The sequence below is a fragment of the Tetrao urogallus genome (assembly GCF_951394365.1).
Source record: "Tetrao urogallus genome assembly, chromosome: 1".
NCBI classification, from domain to species: Eukaryota; Metazoa; Chordata; class Aves; order Galliformes; family Phasianidae; genus Tetrao; species Tetrao urogallus.
The window spans coordinates 66439293-66456086 of record NC_136813.1 but is presented as its reverse complement, the minus strand read 5'-3'; the positions used below and the strand labels follow the sequence as shown (position 1 = coordinate 66456086).

Sequence of the window (16794 nt, the reverse complement as noted above, 5' to 3'; positions counted from 1 at the left end):
TAATTTCAGGTGAAGGAAATACATAAATGACCAATTAAGAATTCAGAGATAATTTTAAATACTTTTAAACTTGTAAGCTTTTCTGGAAAGATAATTAATTTTGTTAAAAGGATTTGCATCCTGTAGCGGTGGCATGTTTGTGAATAAACTGAGGGTTGTCTAACAGTCTCATCTGATTAGTACTTTCAGACTATTCAAAGAGTAGCTACATTAGTCTTGACTAATGTGTTTCAAATCTCCAGTCTGGATGAATTCACTGAGGCTCTGTGTGCACTATTCTTCCCTCTCCTTAGGATATGGCTGTCTGTGCTCGCTCACTGGCTGCTCTAGGATAGTTCTGGCCAGAGAGATCATGGCCTGATGGCTCCATGGCTGTCCTCAGGTTCTGTGTACCTCCCAGGAGGACACATGGCCCTCACAGTGTCCTGGTTTATCTGTGTGGACAAGACCATGACTCTGACTCCATTGATAACCAGTTTCCTTTAAGGACATCTGATCTCTTTTATGTATCCCTTCAACATGCCCCACCTTCTCCTGGGAACCATCAGATCAACTGTTTCTGAACTGACAAACTGCTTATCTTTGTGTTTATAATAAACCAGAAATGGTTTTGGTATTGTGCAATGTGCTATTCTGTGCTTTGTCAACGTAAGCAGTTGAGACTCAGGAGCACTGAGGCATGGACCATGACCTCTCCGGCTCCCCCAGGACAATCTCTTCCAGAACCAGTACTCTTGGTCCACAGGTGTTCTTCTGGACTCTTGCAGGTGGTGTTCCACAGTGTTGGTGTAGCTATTAGTAGCCAATTCATGAGTAGCTTATCATAAATAAGAGAGAGAAATTCACTCTACATGGTCTGGGTGATCAATTACAATAATATCTTGGTTTAGCATTAGCATTTGCTGAGAAAAACAAACAAACAAACAAAAAACAAACACTAGGCTGATAAAAGTTTCAGAAATGTCACCAGCCTTTCATTAAAAAAAAGATTAGATCACAGATGGATAATTCAACAAGTTGCCCAATGCTGTATGAAACTCTTTTGTAACAGACTAACAGTGACTAGTGTAATTCATAGAGTTTTAAGAAAAGCACAGGAAATTTTTTCACAACACTTATTTTGAAAAAGATGATATTACCTTAAAAAAAAAAAAAAAAAAAAAAAAGACCACACACACTAATTTTCTTTTTCTGGGCAACTTAAATTAAAACTCATTAATGGATGAATTCAGGTTTTGTTTGGTTTTTCACCTTTTCTTCAGTCTGTGTGGCCTCTGTTTTGAGCAAATGAATTGGTCACCCAATCTGGTGTTATCTACAAACATGATCTCACCAACAAAGATGTCAAACAGGATAGACTTAAGGACAGAACCTTCTGGTACCCCAGTTGTCATGGGTATTTACTCTTTTAAAAACCATACTGACTACTCCCAGTAACCTCCTTATCATGCTCAGAAATGTGCTCCAATAGGACTCCCATCATGACATTGCAAGCTGTCAGTCCCTGGGATAATCTTAAGAACTTTTTCTAAAGATGGGAGCAATACTTGCCTTTCTCTAGTCAACAAAGACCTCCTTGGTCTCCACAACCTTTTGAAGATGATACAGAATGGACTGGCCAGGTCTTATCACCCTTAAGTTGGATTCTTGTGAGAACTGCATAGATTTGAGTTTCCACATTTAATTCCTTCTTTGGACATCCACTGTTATCTGTTCCTTTCCTCCTTGCGCCCTTTTGGTTTGGGAAGCTGGTCTCCTAATATGTCTGCTTGTTTCCCTAAGTGTTGCAATGTCTCACTGTTCTGCATAGAGAATGTAGTTCTAAATGACCTGCCAGCTTTTCCTGAGCTCCTTCCCTGAATAAACTAAAGTATATTATTCCTTATCAAAAGAAAACAGGAAATAAGGAGTTGTTTTTTTTTTTTGTATCTACCAGACTGTAATGCGGTCTCGTAAGAGATGCTGTCTTTATTATACTTTCTTATTCAATTCCCTACAGCGAGTCATTAATGTTTCCTAGTTCATGGTTATGCTATGGTGGATTACAGTCAAACTATGCTTCTCCCTGGCTTCTTTGCCCAACAGGAATGATATCATCCAAAGCTGTATAAATTAGTGTGGCCTAGCACAATGTCGTCACTCTTTTTGCTTGTGACTGTGAGCATTTCTATTCTGGCTATTGCTGCGTATTGGGAGAAGTATGTGCAAATGCTGTTTGTACATATGTTCAGCTCCTTCTCCTTGAGAAATTGGCCTTGTTCTTGTAATCTGAAGGAAAAATCTTCCCAGGTGAGTCTTTGACTCAGTGGCAATCATTAATTTTTTCAAATGCAGTAGTTCTACCAAGAGCTGTTTGCACCTATCTAGAGTAGAAGTTAGACAGTGTGGGAAATAGCTTCTGCCAGTGCTGGTGGTTGGACAACTCCTCAGCACTGGAAAGAGTCCAGAAACAACTGTTCTCAGCACTGACTTGGCCAGGACTTGCAAACAATGTCAATGTCCTGAACAAATCCTGGGCATAGTCCAGGGATTATCTCAGACTGGGGCTAGTATGTAATGGCAGTTGGTCCTGGTGCAAGAAAACTGTCCTGGGAATATTTAATCTGATAATCAAGCATATAGCATTGTAAAAAAAATAGTCTAATAATCAAATAACTATATTTGGATGCCTGATACTGTAGTCCAAGTTTCTGTCTCAAAATAAAAAGCAGTTTTACACTAAAGCATAAGTTTGTTCTAGCCATGGTTCCTCACTTATTTATGAAGAACATTATGACATCCTTAAAACCTGAATCTCCAAGGCCAAAAGAAGCAGAAAGATATGTGAGCTGTCAAAATCAATGAGACTACCTCAGAGGATAAAGTTCTTTTTATTGTGAATGAAAGTACTCAAAGGTTAATTCTGTTAAGGGCTGAAACGCTTGACCATTTTTTGTTTGAATATTAACATCAACTTAGAAGTCATGGTGAGCTTCCAGCATAACATCCTCAGGTAGGAACAGGTGGATGGCTTACTTTCCAACCATCCAAACCAGGGAGTCAGATGACAGGACTATTCTGATATAACTCCAGCTCCAGAATGAGCTTTGTATGGACTTAGGTTTTAACTGAAAGGGGGACCTTTGTGCTCTCCTGTCACCTGACCATACATAAGGACACATTGGTTATTTTTGTCTACCCTGTCCACCAGGACCAAAGCCTTGTCTACAAACCTGTCTGTCACCCACTCACTAGGATACATGGATTTAGTTTGTCCCAGGTACAGGTCTTTGCATTTGCACTTGTTGAACTTCATAAGGTTTCCATCAACCCACTTCTTCAGCATGTCAAGGTCCCTCTAAATAGCTGGCCTGCCCTCTCAGTATGTTGGCTCTTAGTATTTTTAATATGATTAAAAAAAAAAAAAAAAAAAAAAAAAGTATTATTTTTCTTTAACAAATTGTAACTGAAACTTCTTGACTGAAATATTTAAATCATATTCACAGAATGGAAGATACCCATTAAGGACAGTTACCCAGACAGCTAAAGTAAGATGAAATTAAAAGAAAAGACAAAGGCATTTCAAAAACTTACACATAAATAATCTTATCTCTTGGCTATACTACCTATGCATTTTAGTCCCTGACTTTCTGCAGAGCTGAATTGCCTGAACTAAAAAGTACACTTTCAGGTTCCTCATTTGTTTTTACTATTTTACTACTTCAGCAACTACTATAATTTGTTCAGTTTCAGAAGTTACTGACTGCATTTTGCACTCCATCGTCTGAAAGGAAAATTAAAATTTCTGTTAGTTTTATACATGTGACTAAGTTATGTATGTGTAATTCTGAGAATATTTCAACTGTTTTTGCATATTTTAAGGAAATATTTCACTTCTTTTTTTTTTTTTTTCCTTATCAGATAAGCTTTCCTTAGAAAGACAAAATACTGAAATTTCAACACCTCTGTAGTGCTGAAACATGATTTTCAGCCTGGCTTGAAAATGACTAGGGGGAAAGTGTGCTTTTCTCTGACACACCGTTCACAGATATTTTAAAAGAATTAGAACAAAAGGATTAACTTTATTAAGGTACATAACCAGGTGAGTACACTTTGGCCTGAAGCTTAGTTAACTGAACAGGCCTTGGTACAGATGTGTGCATGTCCCACTGGCAAAGTTCATCCTGCCCAGCTGGAGAGAAGCAGCCAGACTGGGCTGTTTGTGGCTCTGCTTATGGCACATTGTGTTATTTATGTTTATAATTATGTTGGTGACAGTGTGATGCTGGTAAGGCATCCATAGGTATAAGACCTACCAGTGAAAGCATTAATCCCTGTGCCCATCAAACTGGAACAGCAGAAATCCCCTGGGGGGAGAAGAGTACTGCATTTGACTTCCCTTAACAAATTCCCTGCTGATTTTCTTTCGTAGTTCCTCAATATATGGCAAAGGAAAGAGTTATTCTTTCCTTTAAGTTCCTTATCATTTAAACATTACCTTTAAACCTGCAGTATAGTCTTATTTTGCATTTCATGCATTTAATATAAAATAGAAAGAGAGCCTACCTGTGGATTTATATCAGGCTGTCCATGAAATGGATTTTTTGGCTTTGGAACTTGTGGAAATGCTGCTTTCCAATAACCAGTCCTGGAATTTAAATGGGATAGAGCAAAACAGAAAAATAAAGTATCTAGCGTGTGTCAAAACCACTGCACCCTTGAACAAACTCTTATCTTCCTCCTCCAGGGGAAGAAATCTTCCTCAGAAAAGAAATGAAAATTGTACATCATCATGGCACATAATGAATACATATGAGGAAGACACTAAGAGTTTAGATGGTAGTAATTTTCTTTTTGGTTAGATTCAAAATATTTATTTTCTTCTTTGAAATAAGAAGGAACTTACTATTGTGATCATATTTAAGCCACTGCAACCAGTATAAAGTGAACATAAACTTTTAAACAAGTAGGCAGAACAGTCTTCTCTGAATTACTGCATATTTCTATACAAAGCGCATGATAAGGTAGACTATCCTTTTTCTTTCCATTTCTCTTGCATAGTTTATTTCAGGAAGAAATGCAAATTTCTTATGCATTCTCAGATTAATTTAGCTTGCTAGGACAATTCTAATGTTAGAATGTTAGAAGATCTGTACTGATAAGTACAATCAGCCTGTGTGTTTGCAATAACTACATTTCAAGAAATCACATCTTTTGGCAGACAGTCTACATGTTGGTAAGAATGGCTTTAAAAAGCTGGTATCAGGAGAGGCTGTTGAAACTTAGGTTTTTTTGCAGGGAAGGCTAAGAGGTGACCTCACTGTTCTGCGCAGCACCCTGAGGAGAGGAGGCAGAAGGAGGTACCACGCTCTGCTCCTGGGAACCGATTGTTATAGAACAGATCATCGTGAGTGAGATCACAGGACATGTGCAGGACAGCTAGGAGATCAGGCCCAGCCAGCATGGGCTCGTGAGAGGCAGGTCCTGCTTCACCAACCTGATTTTTTTCTATGACTGAGTGACCTGCCTGGTGGATGAAGGAAAGGCTGTTGACATAGTCTACCTAGACTTCAGCAAAGCCTTTGACACTGGCTTGGACAGATACACAATTCACTGGATAAAGAACCAACTGCAGGGCTGGGCCCAGAGAGTGATGCTGGATGGAGTTGAATCCACCAGGAGCAGGGAAGCAATCATCCTTCTGTACTCCGCCACACCTTGAGTGTTGTGTTTAGTTTTGGGCCTCTCACTACAGGAAAGACATTGAAACCCTGAAGCATGTGCAGAGAAGAGCAACAATGCTGTTGAGGGGTCTAGAGATCAAGTCTTCGCAAGAACAGCTGAGGGAGCTGAGATTGTTCAGTCTGGAGAAGAGGAAGCTCAGGGAGACCATATTGCTCTCTAAAATTTCCTGAAAGGAGGTTGTGGTGGGGTGGGGGTCAGCCTCTTCTGCCATGTAACCAGCAACAGGATGAGAAGAAATGGCCTCAAGTTGAGTGAGGGGATGTTGAGTTGGAATTAGGTTTCTTTTCCAAAAGAGTGTTCAGGTGCTGAAACAGGCTGCCCAGGGAGGTGGTTGAGTCACAGACCTTGGAGATGTTCAAGAAACATGTTGATGTGGTACTAAGGGACTTGGTTTAGTGGAGAAATATTGATGGTAGATGGACAGCTGGACTAGATGATCTTGGAGATCTTTTCTCAACCTTAATAATTCTATGATTCTGTGGTAAGTGATGAAACATAATTAACCTTCTTGCCATGTTAACAGTAGAGACTCTTGAAAAAATGTATGTGAGTCATCCAGAGACTTTAGGTATCACAATCATAATGTCTGCCTTGAGAACACCTTTTTAATTTGGCTTCTATTAGATTGTGAGTGAAAATGTGTTCAGAGGCACCTCTGCATAATTTATTTGTTTAAGAACTGCAGATGTTTCAAACATTCACACAAAATAAAATAGAAGTATAAATTCCATATACCTTTTGCAGAAGAAAATTGTAAAGATAGCTATTGAGAGTGTTGCAACTGCCACTACAGGTAAAATCCATACTGAAGAAGAAATTTCTTCATTTCCTGAAAGAGCAACAGTCATGAATCATTATTGTTAACAAAAAGCAATAAATGCACAGTCAAGCACGTACTCCGACTAATGAATGTCAATCCAAAAGGTTTCTCCTGGAACAAAATGCAACTCTTTTTTTCTTTTAGCATTTTAGCTGTACATTTTTCCAGGAGAGATTAACACCAAACCTGTTTGTTAATCCTCAGCGCTAAGCAGGCATGATGGACTACAGTTTCAAATATACAACTTTTTTATTGATTTCCAAAGTTAGAATGTTAAGAGATAAACTAATCATCTCTCTCCTTCCCTTCTTGTGCAATGAAACACAATGCTTACGTATACTTTATATTTTTCTTTGAAAGTGCACATCCATGTGTGAGGTAGTTAGGTCATAGCAGGGAGAAAGATAAGTCAGGGTAAAGATTTTTCATTCTTACCAAACTCAACAGCTGAGCTCCACTCCCCCCAGTCTTTGCTCACTCTACATGTATGGCCAGCTGCTCTTACTTTCACCAGGTTCTTCTTTCTCATGTTGGGATTTTGAACTATGTGGCTTGTAATAATTTCCTAAGCAAACAGACAAAATCACATCTAGACTGAGTTTTTCGTTGCTGAATTCCTAGATGTTGACAGTGTAAAAGCTGCGTTTACCAGTGAGAGTTTTCGAGGTATGGAGGAATTGCTTGTTAGATCAGACTGCTGCTTTGGAGCAAAAAATATATGCTTGCTTTTAAAGTATGTAGCATATATGTACCTATGTGTGTATCCTTTCAAGTATAGTCTATCACTCCATAAATTTTGCTGTCTAGAACTTTCAACTTTTCAACTTCTATTCGTTAACCTGTAATTTCTTATGAAATTACATCATCAGTAATTATGATTTATGATTTTCCTTGCTACATTTACAGAAGCAGAAAAGCATCTTGAATTATCTCATATTAGCGCTGCTAAAATTCTATAATGCAAAGAATAAACCATCTGTATGTAGCTCATGTTTCTGTCTTTGTAATAGGGCTCCTTAGGACAAACAAAAATTGTAAAATATTGTCAAATAAGAAGACTGCAGTACTTAGCTGTACCAGAACTTCCCAAAACATACTCTTTCTTTGGATACTTTCAGAATAGGAGTGGGAAGTGTAGGCTGCACTGAGTAGAAGAAGGTGCAGCATACCTGCAGAACTATTCCAAAGGGCTTTTTTTGGTCTTTGGGTATACATAAGTTGAATTAAATTCCTAGGAGGAGTTTTCTCAATGACTTCTTTCCCTTCTGTCACTAATGTGTATTTTCAAATTCTGACCCAAACATTTGAGAGGAAGAAATATTTATGTTAAAAATAGTTATGGAACAGTAACTTTTCTGGTTTTTTTTTCCACATTTCTTTGAATGTATGACAAGTGACACAAATATCATAATTATTTAGCAGCTAGACACGATTCAGAAGCCCATAAATAAGAATATCATAAAGCATAGAACTAATGCTAGATGCAATTGTGTGCTATTTGCTTTTCACAATTGACTATGAAATGAACATACACTGCTGATAAATAGAAAAAGCAAACTTACTTTTGTATAACTTTGATTGGTCCACTCTGCAGAGTTACCCTGTATATCGAGAGAAAAGTTTTATTTTTATGATCGCTTTTTTTTTTGTTAAGATAGTCATTTTAATCAATTGTCTATCACCTTTCTCTGCATTACTGTCTTATATACTTCACAGTTTGTTTTGATGAACAATTTACCTAATTTACCTAGTAATTTACCTACTACTTTATTTCTGATATGTGATTCAACTGCAATGCCACGTTTATAGTAACTATTTCTTCTATGGAAAAGTATTTGTATTCCTTACCATTAGAGCTGAGAAATAAATTGTATTTCAGATTGATGCTTGAACTGAAACACAACCGAAAAAAAACCACACCCTGGTCTGAATGCAAACAGTAACTCTATTCTTACACACATCAGAAAAAGCCTTTAAGATCACAGAATCAAAGAATGGTTTCAGTTGGAAGGGACCCTTAAGATTATCTATTTCCAAACTGCCACTATAGGCAGGGACACCTGCCACTAGGCCAAGTTGCTCAAAGCCCCATGCAGCCTGGCCTTGAATGTTTCCAAGGAGAGGGCATCCATAACCTCACTGGGCAACCCGTTCCAGTGTGTCACCATTTTCACAGAAAATAATTTCTTCTTAATAACTAGTCTAAATCTACCCTCTTCCAGTTTAAAGCCATTTCCCCTATTGCTACATGCTCTTAAAAAAAGTCCCTCCCCAGCTTTCCTGCAGGTCCCCTTCTAGTACCGGAAGGCTTCTTTAAGTTCTCCTGGAATCTTCTCCATGCTGAAAAGCCCCAGCTCTCCCAGCCTCTCCCCATAAGGGCTCCAGCCCTCATCTTTGCGGCTCTCCTCTGGACCTGTTCCAACAGCTCCATGTCCTCTTTGTTTTGGGGGCCCCCGAACTGGATGCAGCCTCCAGGCATGTCTCAAAATAGCAGAGTAGAGGGGCAGAATCACCTCGTTGACCTGCTGGTCACACTTCTCTTGATGCAACCCAAGATAAAATTGGCTTTCTGGGCTGCAAGCGCACACTGGCAGTTCATATTAAATCTTTCATCAACTGACACTGCGAAATCCTTCTCCACAGGACTGTTCTCAAGCCATTCTCCACTCAACCTGTATCTGTGTTTGGGATTGCCCTAACTCAGTTGCAGGACTTTGCACTTCACCTTGTTGAACTTCATGAGATAAGATTTTCTTTTTAAATCTATTATTTATATCTTATAAAAACACTATGCTGAATAGTAAATGCTAAGCAAATGATGTTTCTTTTCCCTCAGATGAAATCATTCAGAAGTGATTTGGATTCATAAATGTTTCATCTACATTTCTGATAGAAAATAAAATCCCATATCTCTTCTGTGTAGGTATAATGACTATTAAAAACTATAAAACTATAAAAACTATAGCATATTGACCACACACAATTCATGATTGGCAGTAATGATCTCCACTATCCTGTGGGTTTGGGGTTTTTTGTTTGTTTTTAATTACTTTCAGTCTTGTTTTTTTCCCATTGTAAAACAAAAAGAAATCAGATCAAATATTTCTTCAGAAAATAATAGTGCCCATGTGGCACCTGAGCATGTGTTGCAAAGCATGCTGCTGTACAATAGAGCAGGTCCTTGAATTCCTAAAGCAGCTACCTCGAGCAGAGGGGGAAAATGGAATCATGTAATCTCCCTTTAGTGTTTTTACTGATGTCACATACGAGAAAGAAAGACGATAACAGAATTAAAGAACCATAGGGATTAGAAGAGACCTTTGGAGTCAATCCAGTCCAACCTCTCTGCTAAGCAGGTTCCCTACATCAGGTCACACAGGCAGGCATCCAGGTGGGTTTTGAATATCTCCGGAGAAGGAGACTCCAGAACTCCTGAGGGCAGCCTGTTCATGGTCATTGTGTTATCCTTTTTGTTTTCTCTCAATGCAAGTAATTTCCAGTTGTAAAATAAAGTTTAAAAGTTGATTGTAGCGCAAATATATTTTGGTTGCAGTATATTAGCAATGCAATATTTCTCTATAAAACAATATAAGCAAAATCTTGCTCTCACTTTATACTTCGCAATTGGAAAGCAATACATTTTGCAGTGCAGTATTTGGTGGACTTTGATGAAATTAGTAACGTGAAAACTGCTGATAATTTCTTATGGAAATACGAGGCAATTCGGACACCATATGAATTGAATATTCTTTGTAACCTGGTATTAATCATGTGCTTTACTGTGATTTCTCTTTATGCCAAAGTCACACAGAGCTCAACACAGAGTATAACACAGAGTATAAGGACTTAATTGCTACAAAGGCAAAGGGATTGGAAGAAGCCGTAAGGTTTTATAGCAGCAATCATCTGGGATCATCTGTGAATTAGCAAACCGCCTCCAGACTCAGCTTGGAACAGTAACTCCAGAGAAGGACGGCGCCAGCCGCCCAGTGGCCGCGGGGCTGCAGTACAGGCAGGCTGTTCGTCCCCAGTTGCCCTCAGCCACCTCTTGGTCGCCTGCCAAAGTTCTGCCAGAGGTGTAGTGCACATACTCTCCTTCCAGCTGGACCCCTCAGTCTATCACTCCATCCTCACTCCTTTTTGCTCCCAAAGACTTGTCAAGTCTTTCTGCTTTCTCTCTCACTTGTTTTCTTTTACTTAACATTATACATCTCCAGCTGCTATGGTGCCTGGTAAGCTAGTTACATTTTGAATTAGAAATTTCAGCCTCTTCCGTACATTCATACTGCTTAACCAAATCACCATTTCTTCACCCCGTACCTGCAGCCCAGATGCAGTCACCACTGGAAAGAAGTGAACCTCAGCAAAAGAAAGTACTTTTTCTAGTTTTGTCACTGCCAAATCTGTAATATGTTCAAGTTGTGATTAGCCATAAAGTGGGATAAAATGGTTCAGTACAGTTTCACAAGGTGCAAGAAAGGCACAACAGTGAAAAATAACGCTGCATATGAGGAAGTCTACATGATACGAGAGGTTTTCCTTTTACCCATGCATATTAGAAAATGTAAAAATTTGCATCGATGTTTAATGTAGGTCTAGAGATTCCTCTTACCTTGGATGTTATTTCAACTTCATATTTAAAACATCTGTCTTTTTTAGAGTGATTTATTTGGGGTTGTTGCCATCGAATAGTGCAAGAATGTGAGTTTTCATCACAACTGACAGTGACATTTGATGGAGGCATGAGTTTTTCTGAAATGATAAATTCAAGAATTCAAATATTTAAAATCACTTAATAGTTTTTGATTTGATTAAAAAAAAAGAAGAATTGTGGGTAACATTTCTGTGAATAAATATATTTATTTACATTTATTTTTATTGAGCACGATGTTAGAAGACCAGTGTTCTCTATATCCTGTCTCCAGGAAAAGAAGTAGGAATGTGGTTCAGGGAGAGCAATCTGATGTTAATCCTAATGTAAGAATTCTGAAGGTTATTTCATTCTTTAAGCTTTCTCATTTAACTCTTCTGTGACATGACCATATGGCTTGCTTGGTGTTATGAACCAAGCAGCTTATTTCTCCTCCAAAAATAACCATATGGGTTTAAGAATGGCACTTCAGTTTTAAGAATTTAGAACTTCAGAGATCTCCCCTTCTTTCACAAACGCGGGCAAAAGTATGGATACTTTTGTATTTTGATCATACCCAAGGACTTAATATCTACTGCAACAGCAAAAGACAAGCAGACACTGATGACTAAAGGAGTGATAAAACAATAATAGGGGGAATGGTTTCAGTTAGACTATCTTGCATCAGTCTTTACAGACAAGACTGGTCTGTGATGGGCTGTTTGGTCAAGAAGCAGTTTTATTTAATCTCTCTGAGTAATAGTACAGCTTACTTCCTTTTCTTTATAGAATGAAACTATGCTTCTTGGTGGCACTATCTGTTGGCTCTTTAGTAGAAATGTCTTTAGCCATCACTGAAAAAGGTAGTGGTGTGAAATGCCATCTCCAAAATTCCATCGATGTATATGTAATTCAAGTAGATTGCTGAAAAAAGCTGAGAAGGGCTACAGCTGTGAAGAATCCTAAACTGAAGCTAAATTCTGCAGCCAGACACTAAACGCAGAAATAAGATAATTTTTAACAGCTTTAAACATAATTAAAAATAGTGTGAAAGCAATTACAAAGTCAGTGTTCACCATCTTTAGGATAATAATCAGCTAAATTTGTTGACAGACTGGGCAACACATTTCACCTTAGCTGCACGTGTGAAGATAGAACTAGAGATTTCAGTGAGAATTTAGGAACTCTGGTATTAACATCCAATGGATTTGAATGCCTGCATGGTTTTTAGATAAATGACACTCAAGCCAGAAAATCCTCACTCTCAACGTAAGAATTGTTAGGATGGTCAGACTTCTCTTAACAGCTATTTCAGAATGTTACTACTTCCTCTTGTGGTCCGTTTCTGAACTGTATTTTTGCCAGCATCAATGATAAGACCAAATATTTTCAGAAAACAGGAAAAACTGTCATGTGGGGAGACAATTCTGTCTGACTGCAGGCTCTGTCTCACGGATAAATGCTCTATTACCCTCATGCAATAGTAGAAATAAAACAAAATAAATAATTTACTCACCAATTGTATATAGGTCAATATCTGTGTCGTAGAACTGGATCAGGGAGTTTTTGCTAGACCCATTCACCAAAAAATAGGATTTCTCTATCTTCACGTTTTTGAATCTACATCCCACATGTCTACCATTTTCGTCTTCAATGTAAAGCTCACATTCCATTACGTCATCATCTCTATAGATAATATAACACACACACACATATATATATATATATATATATCAAGGAGTTTTAGTTAAACACGGGTACTGTGATGTGTTAAGTGGGAATTCAAGACCCAAGAAGACCTACTCACCTCGAGTTCTGCCAGTAGAGAAAATATTGGGTATCTCCTGGAGCATTCCTGCCTGCCTGCCAAGTGCAGTTCATGAGGGAAATGTCATAAATCACACAGGAGAAGTTCTCAATGGCTGACCCATTAATGCCTGCAAACACAGCAATGTCCATTATGAAGAAAAAATGTGTGGACTACTCCAACGTGGATGATCTTGGCACATGCTTAGATACAGCAAATACCTGCAACTCTAGACAATTATTGTTTTGATTAGGAATGGTAAACATCATTTTACATAGCTGCATTGGAAGTTATTTAGACTGACAGATCTTGTGAAGAATCTGATGTAGCTATGTCCTCCAAAGATATGACTGAAGTTGCATATGACAGGATTAGGCTCCATGAAGACTAGGTTGCCATAATGCAGGCTGGCACCTAAAGTGGCCACCTCTGTTGCTTGAATTATTCTGATTTCTGAGATTAATATCACCAGATCACAAACACTACAAATTACTCTTTAACTCCTAACCCCAACAGAGGCTAATAAGGAGAATAAACATGTATTTTTAAAAGAAAGGATGACTTAGCCTCCTTGTATAAGGAAACAATAATTTCTTTGAGCTTGGTGAGACAGGAAGTAGCGTCATTGTGTATATTCCAATTATATGTTACTTAAATCAGCAAATATTGTACCTCATTATCTTAACACTCTCATATCTGTTATCCGTCTCATATAAAAAAGGGCAGATTCTGTCAGACTTTTTGTTATCATAGATTGGACACTACGAAGTGACACCATGAGAATTCAAGGTATCACACAGTTCTTGAGGAAAAATTTAAAAATCACAGCCACAAACCTATTTCAACTTGATTTTGAATAATACAGGAAAATGAAGCTAATAAAACATTCAGAAGAGAATTTGCAATTAAGAAAATGTTGCCAAGCAAGACATTAACCAAGGGCAAAACATTTACTGAGTTTCCTACAAGTTGTAGGAAAACAGTTCACTTGTCCAACATACATTGTCATAAGGATATGAACAAGGAGACATCCATTTCCAGGAAATAGAATAACTAAAGAAGGAAGCACTTCATGGTTGTTGTTGTTTTTTTTTTTACACTCAGGCCCAGTATGCAAATCCTTTCCCAAAGTCTAGTGCATTACCTTGAGGAATATACTTGCATGTGACTGAGTATGTACTGTTAGCGCTCTCTGCTTTAACCGAAAAGTTTGCCCCGTTGTGCAGAGGATATGCTAGATTTCTTCCAAAGATGCAATTTGTATTCTTTTCCTGAAAAATTACATTCAATTGGTTAATTTTTAACTTTTTCAACTCCTTTCTACTTTCTACTTTCCTTTCTACTCCTGTAGAAAGCCTGCGCTTTCTGTGTAACAGTGGGTCCACTGCTAGAGTGAAGTAAGTACTTGTATCTCCCTAAAACAGAGAGCACCCTTCCTAGAAATGTTGGATAATGAGCCTTTATCAGCATAAGGTGAAGACTTTGATGCTTCCCATCAGAAAATCTCATGACAGAGTAGTGTGAAGAATAGGAACTCCTCCTCTCTATCCATCCATCAGCATAAAAAAATCTTTTGAACCTCCTCAAAATGAAGCATATGTTCTTTCATTAAAATCAACAGATGGCTTTTCTGTACTTTATTCTCATTTCAAAGACAAAAGGAGATAGCCCACAAGTGACTGCTTGGGTAAGGAGATGGCTTGAGGTTAATGTCTAGTAGTATTAGATTTCTTAATGTTAGCAGCCAATTTGAACAAACCATGTAAGTGCCTTCTGTATTTAGTGGTAAAGGACACAGGTGTTTGCATCTAAGATGCATGGGATACATTTTCTCCAGGCAGGACCTGTATCTCACTGGTAGCTTTTATCAGAGTTTTGAAGACTAAGGTTTCCATGCTTAGACAGTTGAAATGAGGATGACATGACTATTCTAATCTGTGATCATTGATGCAGATTCTAGAACTACATGGAGTACTGAAAGATTCCCCAGAAGTTAGACTTCTGGAAACTGCTTACAGAAACAGTAAATGTGGTATATATTTTGCATACTGACAGAGCAGCATATCATAAAATGCTTATTCGTTATTTGTGCAAAAAAGGATGTCAAAACCAATATTTCCTGATACAGTTCCTGTTCCTGAACTTTAGAGGTAATCAAGTCAGTCTGATGCACAAGAGATATTGACCAAATAGACTGTGACATTACTGCAGCTGTGGTGTCTAGAGGAAGAGAATTTGGTGAATACTGGAGTAATGTATGTATTCAGGAAAAAAATATTCCCATGAGTTCATGACTAGCTTTGAAGAACATAGCAGTCTTCAAAAGAAAACCTATTCTGGTTAATACATGTAGTAATTACAAAACAGGGAAAGGTTTAGCTTGCCATCTTCTCTGCATAAGAGCTGAAAACAGACTAAACCTGACAAAGAAATTATCTTTCCATAACGTCAGAACACTGTCCAAGTAATCCATTCTGGGTTCCATGTCTCCTGTCAGCTATCAAAATGTTGGAGCTGTATTAAAACAAAACCAAAACCAAAACCAAAAATATATATATATGTCTATATATATATCTTATTTTTCTTTTTTAGCTATGCATACAGGTTTCCTGCTCTCTTGGGACAAGATGCAAGATGGGCATCTGGAACATGCTGTCCTGCAGAGTGATCTAAAGTAAATGCCTTTCAAGAATGTCTAGCTACAGAGCTGCTGGCTGCTCAGGGCCTTCTTTTTTCTTCATGTTTTGGTTCAGTTTGTCTATTCAAATGTGCCTACTATGTTTGAAATAACCAGCTTGGATCCCAGGAGCCACTCCAGAAAAATTGTTCCTTCACATGGAACTTCTATGTCACATGAGTCCCAGTTCTGAGCTACACTACAGCTCCAGTGCCACTGACCACTTATTAAAGTAAGTCAGAGCACGTGTCTAACTCAATTTCTCCTCTATACGTGAAAATTCTCATCCATACAGCATGAGATGCCTCTCAGTGAAGTTCCTTTGAAACCAGGAAAACAGGCAGTCTTATGCTTCAGTCTCATCAGGATTCTGGTTCCACAATAGTCCTCACAGGGCAAGAGTTTCACGAGAATTGTCAGAGGACAGACACATATCAGTATTAAGATGGGCCTCAATAAAAACTAAAAAAAAATATGGCTAAAACACAGAGTATCTTTTTTTCAGTTATTCAAGAATACGAAAGATAAAGAATAAAGTGTAGTGATTTATCTCTGTTGATATTTTACATAGAAAATTTACCTGTATTTCGACCACATTATTATATACTGACATAGAACAGTTGTACTTAGTGAAATTCATGGTGCTGATCCAACTCAGTTCTGTTTTCCACCAATTCAGCATCAAATTTTGGATGGGTGAATCTGACATCTCCCCTGAAATTATCACATAATAGGGATTGGTTATGTTCGGATTTTTGAGGTATAGAGGTTACTACTTACCAGATCTAAGACAAAAGGCAAATGGGGGACAAATATGTCTAAAGAGAAGCATATTACACTTCACCTAAGAGGATATCTGCAGGAAGTGTTCTACTCACAGTTTGTGCACTGCCAATCATCATACATCTGGGCAACCAGCAGCATCCACTGTGTCATGAAGATGAGTCCAAGACAAGCAAGCATCTTTTCTTCCTTGGAGACAGAAAGCAGCAAAAATTGTCCAGTTTGACAGATATCAAAGCAAACCACTGCCCTCTGAATTGGTCTGGTCATATCTGCTCATTTTACCTGCTTCCAAACTGTCTGCCCATCTCAGTTCTTGTGCAAGAAAAGATTATATGGATGTTTCAAGCAGC

General features: G+C 38.2%; 1 protein-coding gene across 1 annotated transcript; it reads right to left on the bottom strand.

The window, feature by feature from the left end:
• Positions 1-3688: 3688 nt before the first annotated feature.
• On the bottom strand, positions 3689-16621 carry LOC306954006 (granulocyte-macrophage colony-stimulating factor receptor subunit alpha-like; the record flags this gene model as incomplete). The annotated part of the gene is made up of 11 exons (XM_079545048.1): positions 3689-3763; positions 4546-4627; positions 6460-6553; positions 6980-7109; positions 8107-8145; positions 11157-11296; positions 12691-12860; positions 12982-13111; positions 14126-14252; positions 16239-16372; positions 16537-16621. 11 exons carry the CDS (start codon positions 16619-16621, stop codon positions 3689-3691), a joined length of 1206 nt encoding a protein of 401 aa, XP_079401174.1.
• Positions 16622-16794: the final 173 nt, after the last annotated feature.